The sequence below is a fragment of the Rhopalosiphum padi genome, chromosome 3 (genome assembly GCF_020882245.1).
Source record: "Rhopalosiphum padi isolate XX-2018 chromosome 3, ASM2088224v1, whole genome shotgun sequence".
NCBI lineage: Eukaryota > Metazoa > Arthropoda > Insecta > Hemiptera > Aphididae > Rhopalosiphum > Rhopalosiphum padi.
The window spans coordinates 19,860,218-19,873,341 of NC_083599.1; the positions used below are offsets into that span (position 1 = coordinate 19,860,218).

At 26.2% G+C, this 13,124-nt stretch overlaps 1 protein-coding gene across 1 annotated transcript; it reads left to right on the forward strand.

The window, feature by feature from the left end:
• The first annotated feature begins 3,845 nt into the window (after positions 1–3,845).
• Positions 3,846–8,013, forward strand: LOC132923947 (coenzyme Q-binding protein COQ10 homolog B, mitochondrial). The gene is made up of 3 exons (XM_060987963.1): positions 3,846–4,053; positions 6,367–6,543; positions 6,604–8,013. The coding sequence occupies exons 1-3, from the start codon at positions 3,989–3,991 to the stop codon at positions 7,040–7,042; spliced, it is 681 nt and encodes a 226-aa protein (XP_060843946.1). The 5' UTR covers positions 3,846–3,988; the 3' UTR covers positions 7,043–8,013.
• The last annotated feature ends 5,111 nt before the right edge of the window (positions 8,014–13,124 follow it).

Below are 13,124 nucleotides of genomic sequence, written 5' to 3' on the forward strand. Positions count from 1 at the left end.
TTATAGGAACTAGAGTAGAGATAACAGATGATTTATTATAGTTACCTAATTTAAGATTCTGAACAGAGTGATGAATGTATTGATTCTACAATGATGTGTTTTTTTTTTGTGTCTGTCATCACATTTTGGAGTAGTAATAATGCTTTGACTTCAGCACCTCTTTGAAAAGGAAAATTCATCTAGGTGATATTTGAGGGGGGGGGGATCAAAAGTAAAAAGTTTCCAGTAGTTTTCAAAAGCGTCAGGAAAAACCCCTGAAAAAATAACGGAAAAACGGGAATTTTTACGCATAACCACTTTTTGACAATATCGATTTTAACGAAAAAAATTTGGCTTTCCAAAAAATCTTTAAAATTGAATACAAGGTTTATTATGAGTTAAAAAAGTAAAAAAAAAAAAATCAAAAATCGTTAGTCACAATTTTTGTTGATACGCATTTAAAGTTAAAATGTTTACGAAATGTATCAAAATTGCGAAAATGTACAAGGAATTTTAAAGTTGAAAATTCATAAAATGTTTGTGATTTATACCTAAGGTTAAAAAACCCAATAAAAGGTTATCCATAAGTTTTCCTTCAAGTAACTGTAAAAAAAATTTCCAGCGTCAATATAGAAAAAAATTTATGAGCGTATGAAATGAAATTTTTTTTCGAAATCAAGTAAAATAACGATATATTACAATTTAAATATAGGTAATAATATAATATATCCTAGTATCCTACTGGAGAGTCTCCATCTTTACTGTACAGCAGAGCAATACCTACTTTTTTTTTACAATTTCATTGTACATAGAATGTACCTAATATTATATGTTTGTAGTGATAAAAATTTTAAGTTGCTACGATTATTATTTATTGGAATCAAAATATTCAATATAATAACATTAAAATTGTTATTTTTAGTCATACAATCAAAATTATAACTTTAAACGATTAAACATCTATAGAAATATATTTTCATATTTTTAAATTGCTATTTATAGGGAAGAACGACTTATTAGGAACCTTGTAATCAATTTTCTAAATTTTTGATCAAACAATAGCATTTATACGTATACAGATTATAGGTATCAATTTGAACATTTTAAATGCCTTTAGATAAATTAAATAATTTAAAATTAGTCATTTAAAGATATTAAAGGACCCAAAAATAAAATAAATATACATTGTAAGACCAATACATTGATCGCTACGCTCAGAATCTAAATGTGTGATTATTAATATGTAGTTACAGTACGTTAAAAATAAAATATTGGCTTAAAAAAACACCATCGTAAAACAAATATAGTACTTACTTTCGTTTAAAACCCAAAATAAAAATAATAATTTATTATTAGTACTTAGCACTTGGTAGTTGGTAGTACAGCGAGCTATTATAACTCATATACACACATTATATTTATATTATTGATTATAACATTTATAACTTATATATAGGAGGGCTCGTAAGTTCATGCACTAAAAAATGCATAAATTAGCATGTAGACATGCACTAAAAATTAAAAAATATGCATTATATACACTAACATTTTTAGATTATGCACTTTAAATATACATAATGTAAAATATTATAAGCAAAATTTTAAATAATAAGATATATTTATTAATTTTAAAAGTATTTAATTTCTTTAATTTTTATTTACCTAACAAAACTTTTGTCAATTTTAATTAATGTAATTCTTTGTCTGGATTGTCTGATTGTCTGATTTTTTACACCTTTATCCAACAATTGCGGCTACAATAAAAACACATACAAATAAAAGTGCAAAAAAAAACTGTACATAATACTATAATAGTATTATACCAGCAGTTAGCAAATGCCAAATAGCTATATATGATGGCTGTGCAGGCCGTGTGGGTACGAATCCTTCATCCAAATTTCCAAATCACGCCTCCACAGTCCACAGGTTTCGTTTTCGATGCAGCAATGGACAAAATAATAAAATTATTAAAATTGATAGATTTTCAATATTTGCATACGCACGTTATACGATAGAGGATGGTGGTAGTAACGATAATATTGTTTCCGACGTTTCCGTAGTATTGCGTATAAAACGCATAAAATCTATAGTGCCGGATCTAGTCGTACGATAAGTCGAGAATACAAATAATTCAGACATTTATTTGTTTAAACACTTTAAAATTTTTTTTTTTACGAAATAAATATGTGCTAATAACTCTAAAAAATCTACTCTATCATGCCAAATATGCCTTTTCACCATTTATAATATTATAATATACAAAAACATGCACTATTAAACTTAATATTTTTATTACTATATTGTTATGGAACGGATTTGTATCTCAGTTAGAATGTTTTCCCGTGTTGCAAGAAAAACATACAAATATGTGAACTTACGAGCCCCGCTTATAAGTATCATACATGTATATAATTAAAATAACCATATTATAGTAACAATAGTAACATATTATATATAAATAATGACATGAAAATAGCATGAGGCGATTCCGCAGACCATATTATATTATAATTTATAATTTATGCATACCTAATTATACTATGGATAACTTGGATGAGCGTTCTTTGTTAGTAAAGTTAGCCCTCTAACTGGTAAGTTTGGCGAAATAAAATATTGTATTTATTTTTATTAATGGTACAGGCTATATCTATTATACCTATATAATAATTAATTAACTAATAAGTAATAACTAATAATAATTAACAGTTATAACAATATTATACCTAATGTCGTTTAAATACTACTATGATAGCGGTGGACAGTGGTTATTAAGATTTCACCGATTATGTTCAGAGCCGCGTCTAACGGGGGGCCAACGGGGCGGAAAATTGTTGAATTGTAATTGTCTTTAGAGCGACATATTTTAATTTGCCCCGGAACGGCGCGGCACTGATTGTGATCTACTGATGTAGGTGCCTACTGCCTATATTTGATAAGGTACTTGTAGTTTACTTATTTTATATTTACGATATTTATCGTGTAGTGATAATTTATTTGTAAAAATATAAATTTAGTTGACATACGATACGATCAAACGTGTATATTAAGTACCTACTGCAAGTTGTTTTTTTGTTTTTTATTTGTAAAATAAAATAGACAAAATGATTTTATTGTGTTAATCATTTTTTTTTTATATATACCTAACATGTTTTATATTTTGTTAATTATTAATGATTATCTAATATATGTACAATTAATTGGAACGAATGCAGCTTGGCTCCTGTGCAATTTTTTTTACAAAATGTAAAAGTAAAACAGACATTTACAAAAAATGTTATTAAAAGATGTCAATTTTTGCTAAAAAATAACTAGAGAATTAAATTGAATTTATTCCAATAACCTATTAGTTTACACAATATTCACACGCTTTTTTATCGCATAGCCTGACATTTTATCCGAGATGTCCCGTTTCTCATAAATATATTCTAGATCCATGCTTTTAGCATGTCGAATAAGTCAGCCTCAAGGCTCATTAGTCCCGTCTCGACTCTCGAACATTGGAAAAAAGTGTATTCACTATTCAGCGGTGTCCAAGGCGCTGGAGCAGTACGAACTGTGTGAACTAACGGCTCTAGTGGCTCTACCCATTAATACGGTACACATGTCCCACTCATACATACTTTTAATACTAAAATATTCAACAAGCAGTTAAAATCCAGCGGTTGTGCACTTCGTCATACGTACCATAATGCTATGTTATAATATTATTATTATTTATTAGGTATATTTAAATCTGCTTTTATTGGAATAAAATACTATTGGACATAATGACGTATTTTTTCGTTTAGACTATCGATCTATGTGGTGTACCCAACTGTTGTTAGTATCGCACTATGATAAGTACTATTCCTGTTGATAAGCTATCACAAAATTGTTTCCATCTCAAAAGTTTTATTCTACAATCGGCGCCTTAAAAAATTTATTTTTTAATACTCGACATTGTTTATAAATTACGTAACGTTATGCCAAAGGTTCCTTGTAGTTGATCGTTTCTCGTTAGTTTGAAGTCATGTCTAGAGCAACGTTTATGAATTTAAGGCGATTAACTAATACTAACGCTAGTTCAAAAAACAGGTACATTTTTTCAATCGTTATATATAATGTAATAATTTGCTTGTAGTTTTAAGATAATTTTGAATAGTTTTATATGTAATGTATTTTGCATATCAATGTTTAAATCATAATCAAAAAAAAAAAAAAACTATTTTTATGTATAAAAAAAATGTCCTTGATAGGTATGTATTTATTTATTTATTTTAGTATTCATTAGTTATAAGTTAAAATTAGGTTTTTTTTTCGCCTACTCAATTTTAGCTAAACATTATTCGAGGTCATGTACTAGTACTATAAAAAATTATGAATAATTAAATTTCACAATTGTTAGCAAAATAAAATAAAATACTAAATAATTGATGTACACATTTATTTTGTCTTTCCTTACAATGTTTCTGTAATAATGTGCAATGTGCATAGTATATATTATTTCAAAAATCTTAAATAAAATAACTTATATTAAAATTATATTTAAAAAAAAAAAGATTTAACCATTGATAACATTTTATCGAGCATTGAATATATTTTATTTTACATTTTACTTATTTTTCTTTTTTAGTATATTATATGAAATGTGTTTTATATTATAATTAAATATACAGTACCTAGGAGATTAATTAGTTATTTTTAGTTTATTTATTTATACAATTGTGGGAGAATATTAAATTTATATTAATTTTAAATCAACCCTTTGTTATTTTATTAGTTATAATATCCTTAAATAATTAGAAAAATACACTTCTAATAATATTTTTAACATAATAAAGGATACTACGCTCTAGAGGTATAATGTATAACTAGGGCTAAGATTTGTATGTAATAAAAAATTGTAAAATATGTATTTAAATTTTTATAAGATTAAAACAAAAATAAAGTTACAAAAATATATTTATTTATTGAAATACATCAGTGATTGACTGTTTGTCTTAATATAGTATAATCAATAAATAAAATAAAATAAAATGTATAATTCACACATAGGCGCCAAGTACATGGGTGCTCGGGTGCTTGAGCACCCATTGAAAATATTTATAGCTATAGGTAGTGAGAGGGGAAAAGCCCCTCACGATTACTTGACATTGGTATGAGCACTCAATAGATTTTTGAAAACCTGGTGCCTATGAATTCACATTCAGTAGTGGAAATATGTGTGTTACATCTTATATGCTACGACCACATATTTTTATATTTTTTTAAATTTTCGAATATAAATGATTGACAATTGGATTGTAGTATTGATTTATATTGATTGAAGCTTTTATCGCATACCTATTGTATCATAAGATTGTATTTATAAAAATAAAATTTATATTTGACAAAAAAACAAAGTTTCATACTTTAATAAGCAGGGATAGAATTAAATTCAAAAGATTAATTTTAAATTATAAATATTAATGACAAAATATACTATAAAACATGCAATTTTTCCATTCGAATACTCAAAATATGCAATAATATTAATTTTGTTCAATATATGCAATAATATGCATTTTATCCAAAATATGCAAAAACATGCAAAATAAAAACCACCATTTATCTCATCATGAGGTGATTCATGGACATTACTGACAAAATCAATAATCAAAAGTTGCAAAAAATACATGCTGTTGCATCCTAGTCCTGGTTATAACTTATTACTTATAAGTAACAAATAGTAAAATATTTTTTTATTACATTTATTTGTATTCTTAGCAAGAATCCTATATTTGCATTAATGGTTTAGAACAGCGGTTCTCAAACTGTGGTACGCGTACCACTAGTGGTATGCGAAAGACTTCATGGCGGTATGCGGAGGGCCGTTTTTGGATAATAAACCCAATCAATTATTTAATTCATATCTTATTTTAAAAAAACTAATAAATAAAAAATAATTATACTGCAGTTGTAGTATTTTACTGATTTATTATTTAAAATAAATGTATTTAACTATACAATTTGGAATTTGGATCGTTCTATTTTTAATCATTAGTGGTACTCGACTGATTGATAATATAGTTAAGTGGTACGTAAAAAAAAAAGTTTGAGAACTGCTGGTTTAGAATGAATCGCTAAATATTCTTTTATTTCTAGAGAAAAATTATTAAAATGTATAACACCATAGTCAACTGTTCTTAATATTTCTGTATTTAAAAAAAATAAAAAATAAAATTATATTCAGGTATTCTTATAATTTATGTCTAATATGATTACTTTGATGTATTCAATATTTAATTTATAATTGTTTTATAAAATTAATTATAACCTGTTTTTCTGTTTAACAATTCTTTTAAAATTTTTATTGAATTTGATGTTTATGATGTTTCTCTATTAATTTGATTGCATTTTTGTTTATAGCGAATGGAAGTTCATCAGTTTAATGAATGGCAAAGATATTTTCTATTCAACTAGTTGTCTTACAAAAATAGCAATAACACCCAAATATTTGTATTCCATACAAATACGATCCTTTATAAATGTGTTTAATACTGGAGTAAATAACGGAAAAAAGTATAAAGAAAAACAGTTAATTGGGTAAATTTTACATAATTTAGAAATTATTACATTTTTATTAATCTAATATATAATTTTTAGATATTCTCCTGAGCAAATGTTTGATGTTATTCAAGACACAGAAAATTATAAACATTTTTTACCATTTTGTCGACAGTCTACAGTCAAAGTTAAAGGAAAGGATCATGCTAAAACTTATTTAGAAATTGGTTTTCCTCCTATAATAGAAAGTTATGTATCACATATTACATTTCAACGCCCTCATATGATTAAAGCAGAATGTCGTGATGGAAAACTGTTTAAATATTTATTAACTCAATGGAATTGTGATCCCGGATTAAAAGATAATCTAAATACTTGTGTAATTACTTTTTTTGTGTCTTATGAATTTAAATCACAATTACATTCAGCATTAGCCAATATGTTTTTCAATGAATTAGTTAAACAAATGGAACATGCTTTCTTTGTTGAAGCTGGTCGACGATATGGCAAACCTTGTATAAAAGCCCAAAAACTTTAATAATTAACGGGAAAATTAAATTTGTGGTTTAAGAGGACGTTATACCCGCATGTGTTCTGTTAAACGCAAATTTGCGGGTATAACGTCCTCTTAACGATTCCAAAAGAAGTTACTAATAAAAGTACTTCCAAGTGAATAATTTTGTTAAAATTTTAGTGTTGACTATTGTTTATGTTTATTTTCGAAGAAAATATCTAGAATAAATTATCTTTACATAGGTACTTATTATTGTTTATTAATTAGTGAAGAAAAATTAAATAATATTAATAATAAGAGTGGAAATCAGTTGTGATAACGTTGATGAAAACATTAGGAATAATAATGAAAATAAATATTAAAATTTATTAATGTATATATTTTTTTAAATGTGTTTACTTTTACCATAATATAGGCAGCAGTAATACATGTGTTATAATTCTGTTATGTTTTAACTTTTAACCAGTGTTATTATTCCCGATTTCTACTTGATGTTAAATGTTATTAAATATTTTGCTCTTTTCTATAATCCTTATAATAAATATAATATATTTTGAATTGTTATATTTTAATGTGAAAAGTAATGAACAAAATTATTAAAATATATTAAAACCATTGATCTGTAACAATTGCTTTTTAATAAATTATACTTATTATATGTTATTTATTCATACATCAGTTAATGCACCAAATTTAATCCAAACACTCTACGTGCCATAAATAAGTTTCAGTGTCATTTGGGACAGTTGAATTATGTGTGATAATTGTCTTACCAATTTATTGTTACTAATAGGTACTGCCTTTCTTATTTTATTATTATATTTTGTATTTTGGATATTGTATATATGTATAGTATAATGTAAATTAGATTATTATCTCTACTTTGGTTGTTATTTAATTTTCGTATATGTATATAATTTATTAAGTGTATTTAATAAATTAACATCATTGTATTGGAAACTTATGGACTAATAAATTAGGGTTGCATACACGCATATCGTGAATTTGATCAATTTACAAGACTAATAAGATTAGTTATATATTACAATATTAGTGTTGCATAGGGATATTGCACTATGTTGAAATGTTGGGATTTACATGATGACAAGACACTGAATGTCTGTATATTGATGCAAAGTATTATACATACATATTATTATACATTTATAGGTATTTTTGTAGTATGTGGTCTACCATACACTTGTTGTCTACCACGGATATACTGAGTCATTCCTATCTAGTCGACACTGGCTACGATAATAAACTTAATCTTAATCAAAGTTTCTATTAAATATGTTAATTTCTTGCCAAAAATTTAAATAGAATTATTCAGTCAGAGGTAAATACTTTTATACGTTTTTAAAGAAAAATTGACTTATTCAAATTGATACTCATATTTCTTAGCAGAATGATGGTGGAACAATTATAAAGACAACTCATTTGAATGTTTTATATGAGACATCAAATCATAATAAATATTTTATAGTAAATATTTGTATAGATATTTATAATATACTATATACCTATACGTATTGCTTTTTTAATTTAATATAAAAAACATATGGAATAGCATATACGACAAGAATACCCATTTATACATGATTTAATTACTATATTAGTTATCCAATGAAGGATATTTCTGGGTATATTATCCCATATGGATATATTCTTTTCCGTAATTGAAGATCTAGACTATTGCAAATAGATTATTCAATTATTCAATTATTGGTATACTAAAAATAGTTGACACTGTTCTTAACATAATATGAAAATGACGTCGGAGGCAGTTGCCCCCTTTGCCACCCGTTAGACACGGCATTGATCGTTTATATTATTATATTATATAATAATTAATAATATATAATCAATAGAGAACGGATTTTAATTTAAATAAATATTTTTTATATCATTTTAATATCGGAGAGTTTTTAACATATTATGTGTACCTACGTTTCATTTAATTTTGAATAAGCTGATGCTAATTTTATTTTAAATATATTCAAATATTTTAGAATAATTAAATATTTTATAAATAAATATACGTAATCTGTATTATTGTAGAATTTCCTAAAGAAATTGGAGTTTTAACCAATTCTAAATTACAAAACCTATTGTAAAAAAAAACCCCAGGATTTAACGCCGCAATGTCGATAAGGGATATACTATTAAGTAAAACTCCAAAAAACAATTTAGAAATATAATACAATCTAAAAGAATTCACGTGTATGGGTGTATCGTGTATGAAATATGCACCTATCACTTCTGTTGATGTGGAGAGTTTATTTAGCATTTTAGCCATTATGAAGCAATATTAAGATTTTTAAATTTGAAAATCTCAAATTATATATTTATATGTTGGTTCTAAAGGTACACGGTTTCCATACAGCGTCCATACGCGGCGTCTAGCGTCAACTACTGGTCTGGACATCCGACATAGTAAGCGTCTGGACGCGGCGTCATGACGTTGTGCTGTTCCACTCTTTGACGCTGCAGGGAAACCGTATATTAATATAATCTTATAACTATTAGGTATTAAACAATTTTTTTTAAATAGTACCTAAGTAGGTTTATATTACCTATCTAGTTGTTATTTTTTTTTTAATTATATATTCAGATGAAAATTAATTAGATACGACTTAATAAGTTGATTTATCACCTACTGCGTTTAGGTTGTTTCAACTCCAACAGCTTCAACTCCTGGTAATTCCTTTGATAACTAAAGAATTTGTAGAACTATCGTTAATTATATTATGATAACTGTTAAGTATGTATCAAATATAAAATAATATTGAAATTAAATCATAATAATAGGTTTATTTTTATTTTTTAGCATGACTATTGACTACCTAGTTATTCAAACAATTTTTGAATATAAAAGTGCTGGAAAAACAATATAGTATATAGATAACTTTATTAGAAATATATGTGTATAAAAGATTAAAATATAATAACGTATTTTATATGTTCAAATGTTCTGCAGTGGATATTATTATGTCTCACAAGTCACAATTAGTAATTATTGTCAATTACATAATTACAGATACTTACTATAGCTATGCGTTATTTATTGGTGGCTTTATTGACTTAATTATTCAACGGCTACAATTATGTAATATTACTAATATTATGAAAAATGGTATTTGTGTAGCAAGTGATTTACCATATTGTATTAGGCGTGGTTGGTGATTTTGTACATACGTTTAGTTTGTAGCTTCATATTTACGGTTGGATATAAAATTATAAATTACTTTAAATTTACTAATAACTGATTATCGGTAAATGATTACGATTTACGATATAAAAAGTCTCATATAAGCATAAATAATTATCAAACAGTTGTTCCCTCGGATGACGAAGTGTATATTGTCTATCTGTCTAGTTTAAAAAATTTAGTCGGAAACTTAAGTATATACTAGGACTAGTATATCCTCTATGTGGATGAGTAGGTAAAATAAAAATATTTCAAAAATGTATTGAAATTATCTGAATTAAGAAATAAGTGATAAAATGAATGTAATATTTGTTTGTAGATCGTTATTTTTAAATTTGCGGATCACTACAACAAGGTAAAATATTATTACAATTAAATAAAAATATTATTTTTATAACTATTAACGTTGTAGATCAATTAATTGTAAAATTGTAATTGATCATTAAATTACGTTATAACAAGGGTTCGGGACTTCTTGCATTTGCATGTTTTTTTTGTAGTCTTAGAAATTTGGTTTACGAAATGGGAAAATTAAATACTAAGTTTAAATTTGTACATTTCGTCATATTTTAGGAAAAGTGCATACCTGAGCAATTTGCGTTTTCAAAAACAAAATAAAAAATTAGCTGCATATTTTTAAGTATATTTTGATGATTTTGACTGCATATTTCAATAATTTTAAATGCAACAAGTTCCGAACTTTGGTTATATCTAACTAGAGTCTAGATCTTAGAACAGATAATCAAACATATTATTGATTAAAAACCATAGATAAATAAAAAAAATTTTATTAGTATAATAACAATACCACTATAAGTTATATTTATTTATTTATTTATTTATTCAAATATACGGACGTAAGTCCTACTACAATTTCAAATATATGCACATAAGAATATAAGATATTAACAAATTAGTAAACAAAAAAAAAACATTATAACAAAAATTAAACATAAAACTAATAGTATTTAAATGAATATAATAAGAAAACTATAAAGTGCGATAAGGTGTATAATAAAGATAATGGACAATAAGTTATATAAAATCAAAGGGGTAAGTGTTACCAGCTACCATGAGGAGATTAGCGGGGGAATTTAAAATATAATTTTTATTTGAAAATTGAGGGTAAAATGATTTCGGATCTCTGGTATTAAGGTTATTTATTTTTAAATTAATCAATGATAACAATTCCGGACAATCAATAACGCCTAATAATAATTTATTAAGAAATTTGGAAAGTAGAAGTATTCGACGTTCATTAAGTGGTAAAAGATATAGAAAATGTAATACGTTATTATAAGAACCATGGGGAGGCCTGTATATATTAAATTTAAAGGAAATGAAACGTAGAAAATTATTTTGAACAGATTCTGGAGAAGAATTTTGTTTTGAGGTATTATTTATCCAAATAAGAGGGCAGTATTCTAGATGGGAACGAACAAGGGAGCAATATAGAATTTTCAAGGGAATAGGATCTATGAATGAGCCACAGGTGCGCTTAATAAAACCCAAGTTACGCATAGCCTTATTCTTTATCATTTCAGTGTGTGGGGAAAAATTTAATTTAGAGTCAAAAATAATGCCTAAATCCTTAAATTGAGATACAAGCTCAATATTTGAAGCGGAAATAGAATAATTATAATTAATTGGATTTTTTATTAAATAAAAGTGCATAAATTTACATTATTTATCAACGTTCAAAGATAAGTGATTCCTATTACACCATGAAAGTAACTATATGTACATATTATAAAATATATAAGTATATATTATCATCATTAATAAAAATAAGATAAATATGTTTGTTGTCTAGCTTAATTATAAAATAAAAAACGCTTTCCGAATATGTGGACTGTATAATGTATATTATGCCTTTTACATAATTATAATATTAAAAATGATCGGCCGACGGGACGAATACGTGTTTGGTCGCAAAGTGCCACAATAGACTGAGTAATAAATAATAAAAAAAACAAGATAATCAAAAATGACCAACTTGGTCATCGATACGATCATGGGCGCCCGCAGGAAATTTATCAGGGAGGGGCATAATGAAATCAAACACCGAAAAATACACTAAAAAAAGTTTATTCCTTGTAAACTACAAAATGTGTTAGAATTATATGAAATCAAACACCAACCTCACACACTAAAGTAAAAATATCGATGAAATGTTTATAGATCAAAATAAAAGTTAAAATGTTCAACATTCTATTTGAATTCTAGGGAGGGCAAATGCCCCGTCTTGCCCCCCCTCCGGGCGCCCATGAATACGATCGACGCGAAGGTGCGGCGGTGCGGGTCATCTCTCGTCATAACACACACGCGCGCCTATCGTTATCGACACCGAATACTATAATATAATAAAAATAGAATAATACCAAACAACAATGTTGATAAACAATTAACTGCTAGAAATGTTTATAGCGACGGGATTGGCACATAAATTCGGCCCGGGAAATCTGTACCTATGCCGGCCATTTATGAAAAAAATATACTCTAAAATTTAGTTACACAAATATATTAATAACTAATTAATACATTAATTCTTTAGTTAATGTTTTAGACTTTAGAGGTACTAGCTACTTTATTGATTACGTCATCTGTGTCGTGTCTATATTATAAAGTACTTATTGTTCAACGGACATTAACATAAACGGCACTAATTTGGATTCCGATAGTGTAAGATACTACATTAATCTGTTTTTAAATTAATAAATTTTAAAGTCGAAAATGTTCGCTCACATGCTACCCACGCAAAACGTAAACGGTATGAATCAACATTTATAGTGTATTTAAATAATTTATAAAATATATGTACCTGAGTTGATGGCAGTGTTAAAATATATATGTTTAATGTCAATATCCTAAATTATTATAAACATTACTATACAT

Excerpts from the sequence above, each read along its gene's own strand:
- LOC132923947 (XM_060987963.1), top strand. The coding sequence starts at position 3,989 with ATGTCTAGAGCAACGTTTATGAATTTAAGGCGATTAACTAATACTAAC. Across the intron at positions 4,054-6,366 it reads AACGCTAGTTCAAAAAACAG|CGAATGGAAGTTCATCAGTT; the intron begins GTACATTTTTTC and ends TTTTGTTTATAG. Across the intron at positions 6,544-6,603 it reads AAAGAAAAACAGTTAATTGG|ATATTCTCCTGAGCAAATGT; the intron begins GTAAATTTTACA and ends TATAATTTTTAG.